The following is a 17,840-nucleotide window of genomic DNA, read 5'->3' as shown; positions in this document are numbered from 1 at the left end:
GCTGAGACACAGAAAGAACAAGCAATGGGAAAGGAAAGAAGGAGGGGAAAAAAACCCTTTGCTTCATCCTCCTGCCTCTCTCACACTTCTTACTCCTTCCTGAGCCATGCTCTGCTCCAGAGAAACACCACTTCAAGGTGGTGAGGTGCCGCTATCTTGGTCCCACAGCCCTGCTGTTTGCAGGGCTTTGCCAGCTCTTCACTAGAGCAGCAAGTGCCCGGGGAAGGGAAGAAGCACTAACCCATCACATACCAGGTGGCACCCTCCCTCCCCCATCCATATCCACAAGCCACAGTTTCTTGCCATGGCCCCAAAAAATTGTGACAGGTGATAGCAAAAACTCATCAGATTTGGATCATGACAAGAAATCACAGCTAGGGAGTACCTGAACAATAGTTATCAAACTATTTATGTTGCAAAATTTATGCCATAAAATGTAATAACTACACAATGTGGACAATTTAAAATGTCTGTTGGAGTCTAACTTTTGCATTTGCTGGTTGATAATTTAAATTGTGCAACTTTAAAAAAAGTGAAAATTGTTTTGATTTTAATAACAAACTCTAGCTAAGAACCTCCAGTTCTGCCATAGTTCTGCTTTAAAAGCCATTTACACTGCTCCTGGGTTACTTATGGTATAACCAACATGCTAAAGGAAGTCAGAAAAAGAATCCCTCCCCCCCGAATTTCCAAATCATGCACTTTATACAGTTTGAAACATTAGCATACCTGATAGCCTACAAATCCACCTAATGCCCAGGATCGCTCCCTGCTAATCCATCTTGCAATGCTGCTGGCACCAATTTTTCGAGGCTGGGTAACAACAATGTTGCAGTAGGTAGAGCGCTGAGTGTAGTAATCCAAAATATACTGTGGAAGTTGCGTACTTTTACCACTACCAGTTGCTCCATGTACAATTACAACTGAACTGCTTTCTATCAAAGAAACTATCTGAAATTAAATTTTTTAAAGAATGCTCATAAGACCATAAAATATTTCAGCATAGAATTTCAAATAGTATTTAACAGTTTCCTTATTTTCTTCCAAGATTTTTCTAAAAACTCATTTAAGGTAACAAACCGTGATGTGCACATATATACATGCGAATAATGTCTAGTTAGAAACAGTAACTGAAATGTTTCGATTATGAAAAAGTATAGCAAAAATTGGCCTTGTACCACAAACAGAGCCTTTCAATGAAATCATACATTTAATCTGGGATGAATTTAATAGCAAAATTTTCCTTCTGAAATATACCATCAGTGTAGATTTGCAGTTTTAGTCCATTAACAGCAGAAGTTCAATTAATTCAATAACTATAGTTTACCTCTTCCTTACATCTGGTTATGGGCAAATCAGGGTATTTATAATTAGTTACTGGTATACAAGTCACATCATGGGATTCATATGGAACTGGTGTTGGAGTAGCTGGAAAGAAAGAAAGGATCAAAGTCAAGTTCCTGTAGTTACAACAACAGAAACGTGAGCTAGTGAATACATTTGCTGTATCTGAAAAGCACACTCTTCAAAGGACCCTACATTACTCTTGGGGGGAATTCTTCACATCTGCGAATGTGCAGAATTCTTCTGTCCCGCCTAATTCTGTATTTTCAAGCATAACATACATTTTGCCCAAGCAGTACTGAAGTTCTGGGGCAGAACATATTTTCAGGGGGTTGGGGGGATTCTCTGCCCAGTGCTGCAGAATTCCCCCAGGAGTAGAAGTTCATCACAGCACCCTGCCTGTGAAGCCAGGTTTGGACAGAGCGAAGGACACAGGGTGGCTGGTGGGTCACAGACTGGAGCCCAGAATGGCTAGTGGGGGGCGACAGACTGGGGCATGGGCTCAGAAACTAATGGGGTGACAATGTTCAGCCTCTGTATGGGGGAGGGAGGCTGCAGAGACCCATGGGGATGGGGAGGGTGGAGACAGGGGCAGATGTGCCTGACTGAATAGGAGGGGTTGGGGTCAGGCAGGGTCTGCATTGGGGAGGCTTCCCAACTCCTAAACAGTCCCACCTACCCCCCAAAAAAAACAATCTTCTCCCACCCACGCCCAACACCCTCCAGGTTCACTCCTTCCCTCTCCCTCAGCTCCTCCATTACCACCGACTCCCCCAAGCCTTTGCACTACTTCTGACAGGAAATACAGTTCTGTATTTAAAATTTAAATGAATTACTCAAAGTTCTGCATTAATATGCCTAGTAAGGAATCCCTTTGTTTAAAAAAAAAAAATTACCAGAATTTTTTTTTGGTGTGTATTGTTATAGACATACTTGCTGACAGATATTTTGAAATAAATTACCAAAATAATTGAAACTGGAATGATTACATTGTGTTATTTTCACAAATAAAATATGCAGAATTTTCAAATATTGTGTGGAGAATTTTTAATTTTTTGGCACAGAATTCCACCAGAAGTACAAAATCAATGTTTAGGTCATGTACTTGCTTATTAATACTCAGAAATGTATTAGGTAATTCTTCTAACAAACTGAAGGGATCTTTTCTCCATATATGCAACTGTTGGGGTTCTTTGGTAGTTATTCTAGAAAGCATTTGCTTACCTCATTGTTTCTATGCACTAGTATCATGCTCACACACTACTCTCCAATCTTACATGCTATTGAAACTACTCTCTGCATAAACCTTTTTTTCTTTCCTCTTTACCCCAGAGAACCAAAGATCCTGCACAGTCCTCACAACTATTATTACTTCCATCCCAGTTCCTAGGAATCATATCCAGGTCTTCAGAGCAACTACCAATTTATCCAGCTCTTCCCAACAGCTGGATAAATGGAAAGACCCTCAATTACACTCTTGCATCATTTGTTTCCTTTCATCCACCCATCCTCTCAATGAAATCCTTTTCCCTGAACTACAAGCTAAAGTCATATTTGGATATGAAACTCTGATATTAAACACTGTCTTCTTCATCTAACATCTGATCATTAACTTTTCTCTTAAGTAAATTCTACAGTCTCATGGCCGGAACACCTAGCTAAGAGAATTTCCAAATCCATTTATGGGCACAGTTACTATGGGGAAATATGGAAGAACATAAAATCTTTTGATGCGCACGTCACCAAGGCACATGTAGAGTAAAAGACAGAGTAAATGCTAGCTTCAGAACAGGTGGAAAAAACCCAAGAACACCTGCTCTGTAGGTAAATACTTTTATGGAAGTGCAATTAGATATTATGGGTGAAAACCCAGCCTTACTGAAGTCAAGGGTAGAGCTCCCATTGACTTCAGAAGGGTCAGGATTTCACTCTAAGTCAGGGGTTCCCAACGCACTGCACCCAAAGCATTGCCGTTTCTCAGCGACATTTCGGCAGCGATGCTTCCGCCTGTTGCCACTTTTTGGCAGCGGCATTTCTGCGGTGGGGTGTCTGGCGCCCGTCACAGTCTTCTGGGAATAGCAATATGCTATTCCCAGAAGAAAGGTTGGGGACCACTGCTCTAAGTCATAAAATTCACTTATATGAACAGGCAAAGAATAACTTTCCCAGTTTCGTTGCTTTTCTGAGGAATAATGACTATGAATGTTTTCACAGAACACAGATTAGATTATAAACTCTGATATTATAGATGTTATTATAGAAGAGATTATAAATAAATCTCTTTCTATGCATTTGTAACGTATCTATTATTATACTGGTAACATCGAACATATCAGAATTCAGAGCTAAACAAGACAATTATACAAGAAGCAGCACTGAGAGTTTTTGTTAGGCACTTCTAGAATAGTTTTGACTGTCAATAGGAACTCTCCACAAACAATCCTTCCCATAATGTGGAAAGGATACAGAGAAGCCTAGACTCTACATAATACATGAGATCAATAGGTCCAGATAATTGCTATGTACTGGTTCAGCTGGCACCAACAAAATATGGACAAGACAGAAGTTGGTATCAAAACAAGAGTCCTTAAAGAATATTAACATTGTCCTTTTCTAAAAGACTTTTTGGACAGGATTCTAAATATATTCCCCAGGAAAACTCACATGTAGCATTCTGTCACAACAACATGATGCAAAGGATAACTGGCTGCCTTCTGGCACATTCATGTCACTACTGAGACGTCAGTAGCTCTGCATGATTTGACCAACACTGGAAGAAGTCTCAAGCTGTTAGGGAAATGCTTATGGCATCAGTGTATTTAAACCATTGTTCCTAAAATAATGTTGCTTTTAAGCTATTTAAGATATTTCTATGTAATAATTTTATTACACTCAGTACTGAAAAACAAAATAACAGCACCCTGTTAAAAATATAAAGGACACAAGCACGAAAGTCCAATTCCAAAAGTAAAGAAGGGAACTAAAGGAAAAGGTAATAAATATAGATGTGGTGGTAGCTTTAAGGACAAGTTTTTAAAAGAAGCTTTATGGTACTCTTTAAGAGTGGGAAGGGATGGAAAAAGATGGCATGAGTTCTACACTCTAGGGCTTAACATAGCAAACGCACAATATATTGCAAATTTAGACACAATGGCAGAATCCTTGTAAGTCAGTGGTTCTCAAACTTTTGTACTGGTGACCCCTTTCACATAGCAAGCCTCTGAGTGCAACCCCCCTTATAAATTACAAACACTTTTTAAATATATTTAACACCATTATAAATGCTGGAGGCAAAACGCGGTTTGGGGTGAAGGCGGACAGCTCGCAACCCCCCCATGTAGTAACCTTGTAACCCCCTGAGGGGTCCTGACCCCCAGTTTGAGAATCCCTGTTATAAGTGGTAGGTGCAGTATTGACAGATAACTGTGCTAACCCCAATCTCAACAAACAGATCTTCAATATAGCCAGAGCCAATACTAGTAATGGCTTTAATAACCATAAGACTACACATATATATTGAGCAACAGGAAGATCAATTTAACCTTGAGGGATAACATTTCAAATTTCTTAATGATTACACACAACAGGAAAAAGTATCAAGTTTCCCTTCAAGTCATAAGGTCCACAGATCAATTTACACACTTTAGCTACTTGCAGAAGCAGACCAGTCAGTCATTGGCAGCCAGGGAATAACCCACCCAAAGAATTTCCTTCCAATTGAGGTAACTTCTATAGCCAAGACAATTCAAGTCTACTTTCCTAAATCACAGAGAGCATTAAATACACTAATACTTTTAATACACATTAAAAGCACAATAATTTCTCCTACTGCAGAATATGGGAAATCTCATAACGATAATAAACCCAAATCCTTGAATGTAAAGTCCCTTCTCCAGTCTGTAGGATCCACTGTCTCTGGAATGGGCCAGATTTCTAGACTCTGATTTGAAGATAGGAAACTTTCAGGTACAAACTGATAAATTTCTCTATTCTTCTTTGTGCTAAGGTCCATACATCCCTTACAATAGGATTTAATGGCAGTATTTCCAGGGTATAAAACAGGATTATCCTTTAAAGGTGGACATCCAGAATAAGTTAGAGCATATATAAATTATGAACAAAAATGTTTTAAAAAGGTTCCAAAGTCAATAAATTCAGCAGTTGGAAAATTCCAGAATTAAGGTTGCCTGTGAAACCTTATGATTCATTATGATAGCATGGGACCACAAAATTAACAGACTGTATTATAACGCATACTCTCAAGGGGGCAGAATTAAGATTGCACAGGCAACCCTCATTCGAGCATTTAACTTTTAAAATGCTTGCCTTTCTAAACTTAATAATGTTCTTTCATCGTAGCTTTGCACATTTAATTTCCTAGATTTTTAACAGAGTAAACTGAAAAGGATAGAAAAATCCATCAGGTGGCACCACAATAACATCCACATGGTTTATCAGCAGGCTGGAACCTATAAATCAGTAGTTCCCAACCTTTCCAGACTATCATACCCCTTTCAGAATTACGATTTATCTTGCGTATGCACAAGTTTCACCTCACTTAAACTACTTGCTTACAAAATCAGACATATAAAAAAGTGAGACAGCACACTATTACTGAAAAATTGCTTACTTTCTCGTCTTTACCATATAACTATAAAATAAATCAATTGGAATATAAATGTTGTGATTACATTTTAGTGTACAATACACAGAGCAGTATAAACAAGTCACTGTCACTCTCGTTACAGTGTGTATGGTAACACCCATTGTTTCATGTTCTTTGTGTATATAAATCTCCCCACAATATTTTCCACTGCATGCATCTGATGAAGTGAGCTGTAGCTCACGAAAACTTATGCTCTAATAAATTTGTTAGTCTCTAACGTGCCACAAGTACTTCTTTTCTTTTTAATAGTAGGTTGTCATCCTCTATGTGCATCAGCACCAGAAGAAGCTGACAGCTTGCGAAATGGGTTTCACAGATTGCTGACAGAAGAGGAATGTTGAGAATTAGGAAACTTGGATTCCATTCCTTGCCCTGGAAGGGGGCGTGCCCTAGTGCAGTAGTTCTCAACCAGGGGTCTGGGGCCCCTTAAGGGGCCTCGAGCAGGTTTCAGGGGGGCCTCTAAGCAGGGCCAGCATTAGACTCACTGGGGCCCAGGGCAGAAAGCCGAAGCCCCATTGGGCTGAAGCTCAGGTCTCTGAGCCCCACCACCCAGGGCTGAAGCTGAAGCCTGAGCAATGTAGCTTTGTGGGGGGCCCTGTGGCATGGGGCCCCAGGCAATTGCCATGCTTGCTACCCCCTAACACCAGCCCTGGCTTTTATATGCAGAAAACTAGTTATTGTGGCCACAGGACCCTCCCCACCCCTACTGGACCCCTCCCCAAAGCCCTGCCCCGCCTCTTCCCCAAGAGCGCTGTGTTCCCCCCCCCCCCAGCATTTGCCACATGAAATAGCTGTTTCGCAGGGCAAGCACTGGGGGGGGGGGCGGGGAGAAGGACGCAGTGGCGCGCTCAGGGGAGGAGGCGGAGCGGAGGCAGAGTTGAGCTGGGGCGGAGTGGGGAGCTGCCGGTGGGTGCACAGCACCCACCTAATTTTTCCCCATCGGTGCTCCAGCCCCAGAGCACCCACGGAGTCGGCGCCTATGATTGTGGCACAGGTGGGCCATGGAGTTTTTATAGCATGTTGGAGGAGCCTCAGAAAGAAAAAAGGTTGAGAACCTCTGCCCTAGTGGGCACAGACTTCTGCTCATTTCCCCCAATCTCAATCCCTTTGACACCACTGCCTCCAACCTGCTCCTGTCTCAGTCTTCTTGCCTACCCAGTCTTCACTACTCAAGCTTCTAGTCACAGCCCTCGGCTCCAACAAATCTCATATTCACCCTCCATACTCACTCTCCCAGTCATCCCCATCTCCACGTCTCTCCCCTTCCCTTCCCCAGACAGTCCCAGCTCGTCATCCAATCTGTTTCCTCCCATTCCAACTGGCTTCCTGTGTCCTGTCCCTGATTCCTTATCCAATATCAGCCCCCGCAGGTCCTTGTCCCAGTTTCTTTTTCCAGAGCTCCCCAGTTCTCCCTCAGCACCCCATTACCATGACAAATTAGTCTCTTCTCTCCCAAATCCCCATTTCCCACACCATCTGTTCCTAGTCATTTTCCTTTCCAGACAGTCTCGCTCATCCTATCCCAATGCCTCCACTCCCCAGCCAATTGGCTTCCAGTCCCATCCCCACCATTTCCCTCATCAGATTCTAGTCCCAGTCCCCACCCCATCCCCAATTCTCAGTCACAATTTCTCTCCCCCACACCCTCCAGCCCGAATCTCACCAGATTTCTTGTCCCAATCTACCTCTTTCCATCTTTCTTAGTTCCTTCTGCCTTGGAATCCGATAGCTTCCACTTCCATGCTGCATGGGTGCAAGCGGGGGTGGGAGAAAGAGGAGAAGGCGAGGGGAGGGCACACAGACAACGAGAGAGAGACAGGCTCTGTGCTCTCAGTTCCAGTGCCTGGCCCCACCCTGATCCAAAGCAGCTCAGAGCAGCCATTGAAGGAAAAGTCCTTCTTAGCCACTTCAGCTCAATTGGTCTATGTGGATGGAACACATGCAGCCTGGTCAGCACTAGGAGCAGTGAGAGACAGCGAGGATGAAATCTTCTGAGGTTTTAATTATTAAGCTCTAGCAAGTCTCCGACTATGTGTCAACAGCAATTTTTCAAAGACTTATAACTTGACCAAATTTGTCCAGATTTTAAAGGGACTGGTCAAAGGCACATCCGTGACACAAAGTCCCTCCTCCAAAAACATGGGGGTACTTAAGCATTTATAAAAAGAGGTTGTCAGATTTTTAAAAAAAATTGGGCAACACACTGTATTTCTCGAGCCTCGTTCTTGGAAACTGAAATATTTTGGCTGAAATTTAACAAACAAACAAACAAAAAAAAAGTACTTCAGGCTGAGGCAGACACATGTCTGAAAATTTCAGCTCAAATGGTTAGAGTTTGGCAAAAGGTATAAGCAACTGAAAATCAAGTCTTATAATGTGAAGTATTGGGCAACCGTAATAAAAGGTGGTGCTATCAGTACACTCTAGTATCTCCTCAACTTTGCTTGGGCACTGGAGATTGGAGAAATTTTCTTTCTTTGGTAGAGGTTAATACTGGCTAAGAATGGACAACAAATATGCAGAATTTGGTGAATCTTCTGTATTAACAGCCAGTGGGCAGCAGCTCAGAATACAGGAGACATGACTGCTCTGCCTAAACATTTTCAGTGCTCCTAAGGACTTAACTTTGATGCTTAACTGATGGAAAAATATTTCTTGAATTTACTTAGGGAATGAATACTATGACAGTTGTGAGGTTTACCTGTCTGAATTAAAGTAGAATATCAGATCTCATTAGAGAAAATTCCGAGTTTCCAATCAAATGAGGTTTTTTTATTTGAGTTACATTGGGAAGACCTCTATAATAGATAGGAAGTATAACACTTTCTGCTAGGGTTCAATCCAGATAGTGCTGTAAGGAGCAGAATGAGGTTTCAAGTTTGGGCTCTATGATCTTGAAGGGCTGGAATAAGGCTGATGTCCTGAAAAGCATTTAATGATGGCATTTGTACAAAACCTTTTTTTGTGATCATGCTGAGACGATAATATTACGGAGTTGATCTTTTTACTTGGACACTGTATTACATCCAAAATCAAGTCCTCATAGGGGAACTTAAAGCTGTGTTACACTGATAAGGTACTTAAACTATGGACTTTGCTCCAGCCACAAGAATAAACTTTATTTGTTAACTTTTCTTTCAGTCATGTATTCATTTTAAACCTGTCTGGTCCCAGATGGAGGGTTGGTCTTGCAATAGCAGACCTCATCTGTGAAATAGACACATCCAAAGATCCAGTGTGAGGTCAAACAAGCTTGAGAGCCATCTTCAGCCAGAAAGGCATAAAACAGTATTATTGCATTCTTATTCCTGATCTGGGGAGCAGTGGAAAAGTGGAAAGACATAACAGGGGCCTTGCCCAGCTTTGCGAGAGGTCATTCACGACCTCATATCCTGGATCCTGAAGCACAGGGAAGTTACAGAGCACTTTACTGTTTCCAGATACAAAGCAGTCACAAACCAGCCCAAACTGACTCATGATGAGCAAGATATTTCTTGGTGCAGGAGCCACTTTGTTAATTTTACTTCTACCATATAAGTTGTCAGGGTTCCCTCCCCACTCTGAACTCTAGGGTACAGATGTGGGGACCCGCATGAAAGACCCCCTAAGCTTATTTCTACCAGCTTAGGGTAAAACTTCCCCAAGGCACAAACTCTTTGCCCTTGGAGGGTACGCTGCCACCACCAACTGATTTAACAAAGAAGCAGGGAAAGGACCACTTGGAGTTCCTATTCCCCAAAATATCCCCCCAAGCCCTTACACCCCCTTTCCTGGGGAGGCTTGAGAATAATATCCTAACCAATTGGTTACAAAGTGATCACAGACCCAAACCACTGGGTCTTAGGACAACAGAGAAATCAGTCAGGCTCTTAAAAGAAACAGAACTTTATTAGAAAGAAAGAAGCACCTCTGTAAAATTAGAAGGGAAGCTAATCTCACAGGGCAATCAGATTTAAAACACAGAGGATTTCCCTCTGGGCAAAAACTTTAAAGTTACAAAAAAGAAAACCAGGAATACACCTTCCCCTCAGCACAGAGAAAATCACAAGCCAAAACAAAAGTAAACTAACACATTTCCTTGCTAGTAGTTACTAATTCTAATGTCGTTGGACTGCTTGCTTTCTTGATCTCTCTCCTGCAAGCACACAGAACAGACAGACAAAAGCCTTCCCCCCCCACAGATTTGAAAGTATCTTGTCCCCTTATTGGTCCTTTTGGTCAGGTGCCAGCCAGGTTACCTGAGCTTCTTAACCCTTTACAGGTAAAAGGATATTGTGCCTCTGGCCAGGAGGGATTTTATAGTACTGTATACAGGAAGGTTGTTACCCTTCCCTTTATATTTATGACATAAGTGTTCATCTCCACTTCTGTGGGCAGTAAACATAGACAGGAAACTTTGATCTGCCCATGGGAGGAGAATTTCTCTCTAGGGTAGTGCTGATTATCAGGGATCCTAGTTTTCCAGCTCCTCCAATCATTATAATAAAATATAATTGCAATTATTGCTATTTGTATTTCTTAGAAATATTTGGTATATGTCTGTATTCTATATTTTCAGAAAATGGGGGGGGTGTAAATGCACAAAAATGCTGGAACGATCCAGTCACAGTGCATTATTCCTTTATTGCTGTCGATAGCCCTGTTGTTTCACCCTCTTGTTTTTGTTTCTTTTCATTCAGTTTATGTTTAGTGCTTTCCATGTGTTCTACAACTGTCTGCCTTCTAACAATCTACAGTCTTGCTACATAGAGTACAGAACAGCACAGCACATTACCATCAACGTGAAATTTGTCCTTGCCAAACTCAGTGACACGGTCTTCAGGGGTATTTTTTGAAGTTTCAGCATCTTTTCATAACTTTAATTACTCACATCTGGAGGCTAACATGTAATTTCAAATGCATTAAAACATAAACCCCTATATGCTGTTGAGTAACTTCTATACGCCAGAATCAGTTTATTAGAATATGGTTAGCTATGTAAATTTTAAAAAATTCAAAAAAAATCAACCACAAAGAGGGGGAAGTTGCGTGCATTGGATAAGTGATAGTGGTACTTTCTATAAAATTTAGTTAATATATGTTGTTGTTTTTTCAAAAATATAAAAACTAAAGATTGTCTGTAAAAATGCAAATTCCACGTTTTTCCAAGGCAGACGGATTTATAGGCTCTCTGCTGATCATGTTCTTCCAAGGTTGTGATGAAAACTCTATCAGACACATTAACAACTGCAACCAGAATAGATCTGTAATCCATGGAAGGAGCAGTTCTCTGAGGCTCGACTTATTTTGTTCCAGCTGGTGGTCACTGCACTCTCTTTCTGGTGCCCATGTCCATTGAACTAAATCAGGAAGATCCCTTAAAAAAAAAAAAAAAAAAAAAAAAGGTTCTCTGCATTCATCAGTTGTGGGAGCCATCCATGAGATCAGAATTCCCAACAGGCTTCAATAAGAATTGGATTTTTGTTTCTGTGACACCACTTGTTTTCCATTATGGTCATCTTCATCTTCTGTGATGTTGTGCAGATGTAGGACCTTGTACCTAATAGACCAAGGCTGATGATCAATCCTATGACTGACCTTCCTGGCACCATGGATTTTTGTTTGTCCTGAATCCAAGATACTCCAGGAACTATATAATTGTGTAATTTGCTTCAGGTTTCTCTCTGTACAAAATGTTTACCAGAAGAAGTTACTCACCTTTTTCACTAACGATGGTTCTCCAAGATGTGTGTGCCTATGGGTGCTCCACTGTAGGTGTATCTGCACCCGATTGGAGATTTTACATAGCAGCGTCCATTCAGCCAAACATACACCCTCCCTCTCTCATGCACTGCCTCGAGGCTATCTAATGCTGCACAGGCAAACTGCTCTCAGTTCCTTCCCTACCACAGTGCCTCTGTTGGGGTGATGGATCCGTCTGTCGTTTTGGGAGAGTAGCTGAGGAAGGGGTTGAAGAGGAATAGGAGGATACATTGTTAGCTGTGTCAGATATAGGTACCACACTTATCTTGGCTGGGGGGGGTAATAAATATAACTTTTGCTTTTTCCCCGCCTTATTTTTAATAGGACCTTCAATATCAGAGGGAATGGAGGAAAGGCGCACAGCAGCTCTCTGCCCCATTGAAGAAGGAAAGCATCTCCTTGCGACTGTTTTCCCCAGTCCAGCTCTGGAGCAGTAGCAGAGACATTTCTTGTTCTGATAAGTAGCAAACAGGTTTATTGCTGGAGTTCCCCATCAACAGAATAGGTTGTGGAGCTCTGTTGGATTCATTTTCCATTCGTGGTCGTGTGAGAAATTTCGGTCAAGACTGTCTGCTGTTATATTTTTATACTCCTGCCAGGTAAAGTGGCTGATATGAGCACATTGTGGTGGATGCACCAATTCCAGAGTTTTAGTGCTTCCGTGCAAAGGGAGGGTGATCTGGGGCCCCCTTCGTGATTTATGTAAAACATGCATGCTATGTTGTTCGTCATGATTTTTGTGTAAGTATCCCTGAGGAATGCGAGAAAATGTTCGAAGGTATTTCTGACGGCTCTTAATTCCCAAAGGTCGATATGGAGAACAGTTTCCATGGGGGCCATTTGTCTTGAAGTTTGCAGTTGTTTAGGTGGGTTCCCCAGCCTATCAGAGAGGCATCTACTCGAATCAGTGCTGATAGGGGATCCCTGAACAGACATTGGATGGGTCTTTCCATCATTCCAGGATGTGTATGACCCTGGAGGGTACTGACAGTGGCTTATTTAGCTTGTTGTTGTTTAGAGTGTAAACAGATCTGAGCCATGTCTGTAGACACCTCATGAGTAATCAGGCATGAGATATCACAAATGTCCACGCCGCGATGTGCCCAAGAAGCTGAAGGCAATTTCTGGCTGGTGTTTGTGGGATGGCTTGAAAGGTCTCTATGAGACTGGTCAGGGTGTTGAATCTATGCAGTGGAAGGAATGCTCTCGCTTGCACTACGTCGAGTTGGTCCCTAAAAACTCCAAAAGCTATACTGGAGTCAAAGATGATTTCTGGGCATTGAGTTGCAGTCTCAGTTGTGCAAATATGTGCATAGTTCTTTGGATGGCTCATAGGGTGTCTTCAAAGGAATTGTCCAGATATGGGTAAATAACTATACCTAACGTTCATAGATGTGCCACTACAACAAGAGGACCTTGGAGAATATTCTGGGTGCGAACAAAAGCCAAATGGAAGCATTCTGTACTGGTAATGGTCCTAGCCAAAGGTAAATCAGAGGAATTTTCTTTGAGACAGTAGGATGGAGATGTCGAAGTAGGCATCCTGTAGGTCAAGGGCTGAAAACCAATCTCTCTGGAGATGGAATAATTGCTGCTAGTGTGATAATCTTGAATCTTTGCGCCTTCACATGGGTGTTTAGTGCTCTTTGATCTAATATGGGTCTCCCACCTCCTTTTCTCTTGGGAATCAGAAAATATCTGGAATAAAAGCCTTTGCCTCTGAGGTGAACAGGGACTGGTTCTGTGGCCCCTAGGCATAGCAGGTGGTCTATTTCCTGATGTAACACTCTCTTATGAGAAAAGTCCCTAAAGAGGGACAAGGGGAAGGGTGGTAAAGTGGACAGAGTAACCCTTAGAAATTATATCCATGACCCATTTGTTGGAAGTGATGTTTTCCCAATTCCAGAGAACGAGAGCTAGGTGACATCTGAAGGGATGTGGAAGGTCTGTATGCTGCAGCAAGTGGTTGCTAGGGGCCTCAACCAAGGCATCAGAATTGGTATTTTGAGATCGAGGGCTGAGACGTTCAAGAGTGACAGGCTGACTGCTTCTGCTTTGCATCATATGTCTTTTTCATTGCGGCTCACAGTATCACCGGTGGGGGTGACCGGGGTGGTCAGGATCTGTGAGATGGTTGTGAACTAAATTTTCTTTTCTGTCCTGGTACTTAAATTCCTAGAGAGTGCAGAGTGGTTCTGGAATCCTTTTAAGTGTGAAGTGATGCATCAATCTTGTCAGCAAAGAGTCTGAAACCCTCGAAAGGGAGGTCCTCAACCATTGTCTGCACTTCCTTCGGCAGCCCTGAGAGGTGTAATCACGAAGCCAGCCTCATTACCACCACCGTCGAAACTGAGAGGGTTATTGTATCCAAGGCGTCCAGTGTAGTCTGCAGCACTGTTCTTGCTATCAGCTGGTGATGGCTCACAGGTGATGGCTTGATATTGTTCTTGTTGTGCTCCTGGCAAGTGGTCAATAAAGGTGCTGAGTTTTCTATAAATCATGGTCGTACTTTGCCATTAAGGCTTGGTAGTTTGAAAACCTGAACTGCAGAGCTGCCGAGAAATATGCTTTCCTCCCATATAAGTCCAGCCTTTTCTAGTCTCTGTCATAAAGGGTTGATTTAGCATAGTGCTGCTTTCTTCGTGAATTAACAGCATCCATGAAATACAGTTAAGCTGAAGGTGCATAAAAAGAAAGTCTGCCTCTTTTGGGGGGTGGGGGTGGGGACAGGGACACATAGTACTTCTCATATGCCCTTTTACATGTTGGCACAATAGAGGCTGGTGTCTGCCATATAACCTTGGAAGGATCTAAAAGCACCTCATTGACTGGATGGGCAATTCTTGAAGAGGAGGAGGTGGTGTGAAAAGTGTCCAGCAATTCGTAGTGGATGTCTTTCACCTCTTTGAGGGCAATTTGCAGTCTGTCAGCAACCCTCTTAGTGAAATCTTGAAAAAACTTAACACCATCGGCCAGTGATTGTGGTGAGAGCATCACCACCTCATCCAGTGAGGAGGAAAAGATATTTGCCAGTGGTGTAGTCTCCTCTTCTAGTCTGGCCATCTGCTACTCAAAAGTTTCCTCCTGAAATTCTGGGGCTCTGGACACAGTGACTGTAGGAGATTGCCTAGTAGACACTCTCTCTCTCTCTCTCTGTGTAGGAGACACTAGATGCTCGAGAAGCATAGTGTCTACAGGCTGCCCATGGGTCCCAATACAGCGACTGGTGCTAAGGAAAGAGCATGGGTGGCAGCACCCACAGATGGCCATACCAGGAGGGTTGGAGATGGGAGTGTGAGTGTAGTCGGGAAAATCCTGATTGTTGTAATGATAAGGCATGGTGTGAGGCCAGAGAGAGGTTGTCGTCTTGGTCACTGTCTGCCTCCTCGCTAGAATAGGGTGGGGCAGATAAGAAAGCTGGAGGTGAACGTCCCAATGCCGCTGATGATTCTGGCAACCAGGACATGCTCAGTACTGTAGTCCTGATACCAAGCAGCAAGGACTCTGGCGTCTGACTGAGAACTCTGAAGTAGAGGGGAGGAGGGCGGGTCATGGAGCACCCATAAGGACACACATCTCAAAGAACTATCATCACTGCACAAGATGAGTAACTTCCTCCTCTTTTTTCAAATATTGTCCCTATGGGTGCTCCTCTGTATGTGACTTCACAGCAGTATCCCCTATCGTGGGCGGGGGCTTTGGAGTGGAGTCTTTTATTGATAATACTGTTGTTACGAATTACACCTGATAGGACACGCACACAAATGCTGCGAATTACACCTGATAGGACACGCACACAAATGCTGCGAATTACACCTGATAGGACACGCACAGTTCGAATCTAGGCTGAGGCACATAAAGTCCACAACTGCAGAGTTCCCAAAAAACACTAAGTTTATTACGCTCGAGCGTGGTGCCCTCCTGCTAGCCAGGAGGGGACCCCGAATACAGATTATACAAAGGTTATATACTTTTTAGCAAAGCCTGTTGCCCTCGTGCATCGGAAACATTAGCCAATAAACAAATCCTTTTCTTATCTATCATCTACCCCTGCTTGGTGCATTCCTCGTGCTAAACCAGTATGTTAATTACACAGCATGGTCCTAAAGCCATGCAAGAGTAACTTTTATTATCAGGATGGGAGGCCTCACATCAAAGGCCAGGAGATAGGGAGTTAGGGACTGACAAAAAAAAAAACAAAACAGATACTGGGAGTCAAGGCAGGCTGGAGACAAGGAGGAGGATTTTCACAGGAAAGCAGTATCTAAGGAACACGCCTCCTGGTGCATGATGTGCTTGTTTTTAGACAATGGTGGGCCCCAAACCAAAATGGAGTCACATGTGCTAACTTTTCCTTAACACTGTGGAGCTGTATATAGCTCCGAGGCAAAAGAGAGTGGCTATTTGACTCTGCATTAGCTCTCACTATCACTGGCAAAAAGGTATTTTCCTCCTGTTGTACTTCACAACCTGCTTGAACTTGCCATATGACCTGTATTCTATTATATAGTGCCTGGCATGGGTCAAGATTGTAAATGGATTTACTCAGTAGCCTTCGCTCTCCATACAGAAAAGACAGTTTGGACATTCCTAGCTACCCTCTCTTGCAATATGAAGGTACAGGGACATTCAATGAAATTGAAAAGCAGCAAATTTAAACCAAGAAGAAAGTGATCTCTCTTTACAAATGCAATGCAGTTAGCTACAACTGCAACAAGTTATCACTGAGCCCAACTGTTTAGCAGGAGTCAAAAAAGAGACTAGCCACTTATATGGATAACAAGAACATTCCACATTACAACAACAAAAAACAAGCTTTGAAAGGGATATAAACCCTCATGCTTTAGGTGCACACCAGCCAGTAACTAATTGTGGTTAGGAAGAAGCTTCTGCTCTGGAGAGGTTATTCCTTAAATGCCTATGGCAAGGTTTCATGGACCTTCCCTCTGGATCACTATGCTGAACTCGATGGACCACTCCACCAGTCTACTTCACTAGGATGATTCCCATATCCCTAAATCAAGTAAAACAAGTGTCACAAAAACAACTGTTAATTATAACTGAGTCTTAGCCCTCCTAAAATCGGCAGTCGTTAACATTTTACTATCCGTAAATTTTATTTTAAGATAGGTGCTTTGTTTGGCCTTTAAAAAAAAACATTTATGATTGAGGTATTAATCTCACATTTCTCAAACTCAGACGCCGTTTTCCTTTTTAACACTATCCAGCCATAGGAATCTTGAATCTGCTTATTTGGAAGAAGTGGTGGCATATATTTCAAATGTCTTGAATGTTTTGTGATACAGAAAGTCTTGCTAGGTTTTTGCCACTTTGTCGCAGAATGCCACAAGCCGTCTTCTAGTCCCATCACTATCCAGTCTGCTTAGTTTCCCCGCAATTTATACCATACAGCTGGGGGCAGAACACTGATCAGAAGAGATTGACTGCAACACAGGAATCTGCATGAACTGAGCTCCCACACCATGACAAAGTGGAACAGTACGAAAAGACAAGAGAGAAATAACTGGAGAGCATCCATACGCTATTCTGTGTTTTTATTTATATTCAGTGGGATAATTAATAAATGCTGTTTCAGTAAGTGACAAATTAAAGGAGGGATGTAACTATTTATAGTATATTGAGGGTATAAACATGAAGGAGAAGACCAAGAAAACAGAAATAGGAGAAATGGAAGAATATTAGGAAAAGATAAATTTAGCAGGCAGAATATCAGTAAAGATTTCTCAGCTGGAATATATAAACTTCCTATTTCTTTCATGAAAAGTATTGCAAGCACCAATCTCTTTTAAAAATAAATTGGTGAAACCACTAGAAAATATACTTTAGGTAGAAATCTTGTGTTAGCAAGGGAAAAGGTGTACAAATGACAAATATTTGTCTATAATCACTATTAATATATAATGGCATAACTAGGCATTCTGCAATTAAAGGACTATTTAGCTCATTTCTTTTATGAAACTTCACATACTGGGGACAACTTGATGCCCTCTCACCTAGTCACTGAAAGAGATGAGAAGACTAGGGCATACACTGTATCTTTATCAAAAAAAGGGCTGTCCTGCATTAA

The 17,840-nt window shown here is 42.3% G+C and overlaps 1 protein-coding gene across 1 annotated transcript in view; it reads right to left on the bottom strand.

Moving 5' to 3' along the window:
- TDRD9 (tudor domain containing 9) overlaps positions 1-17,840 on the bottom strand; it is a 146,492-nt gene that overhangs the window by 108,289 nt on the left and 20,363 nt on the right. Inside the window, exons 3-4 of the mRNA XM_077820530.1 lie at positions 1,328-1,428; positions 730-951 (exon numbers count right to left, since the gene is read on the bottom strand). Coding sequence (XP_077676656.1) covers positions 730-951; positions 1,328-1,428 — 323 coding nt within the window. The remainder of the gene's footprint in view (positions 1-729; positions 952-1,327; positions 1,429-17,840) is intronic.

The sequence above is a fragment of the Eretmochelys imbricata genome, chromosome 6, assembly GCF_965152235.1.
Source record: "Eretmochelys imbricata isolate rEreImb1 chromosome 6, rEreImb1.hap1, whole genome shotgun sequence".
Classification (NCBI taxonomy): Eukaryota; Metazoa; Chordata; order Testudines; family Cheloniidae; genus Eretmochelys; species Eretmochelys imbricata.
This window is presented reverse-complemented; position numbering and strand designations above follow the sequence as displayed.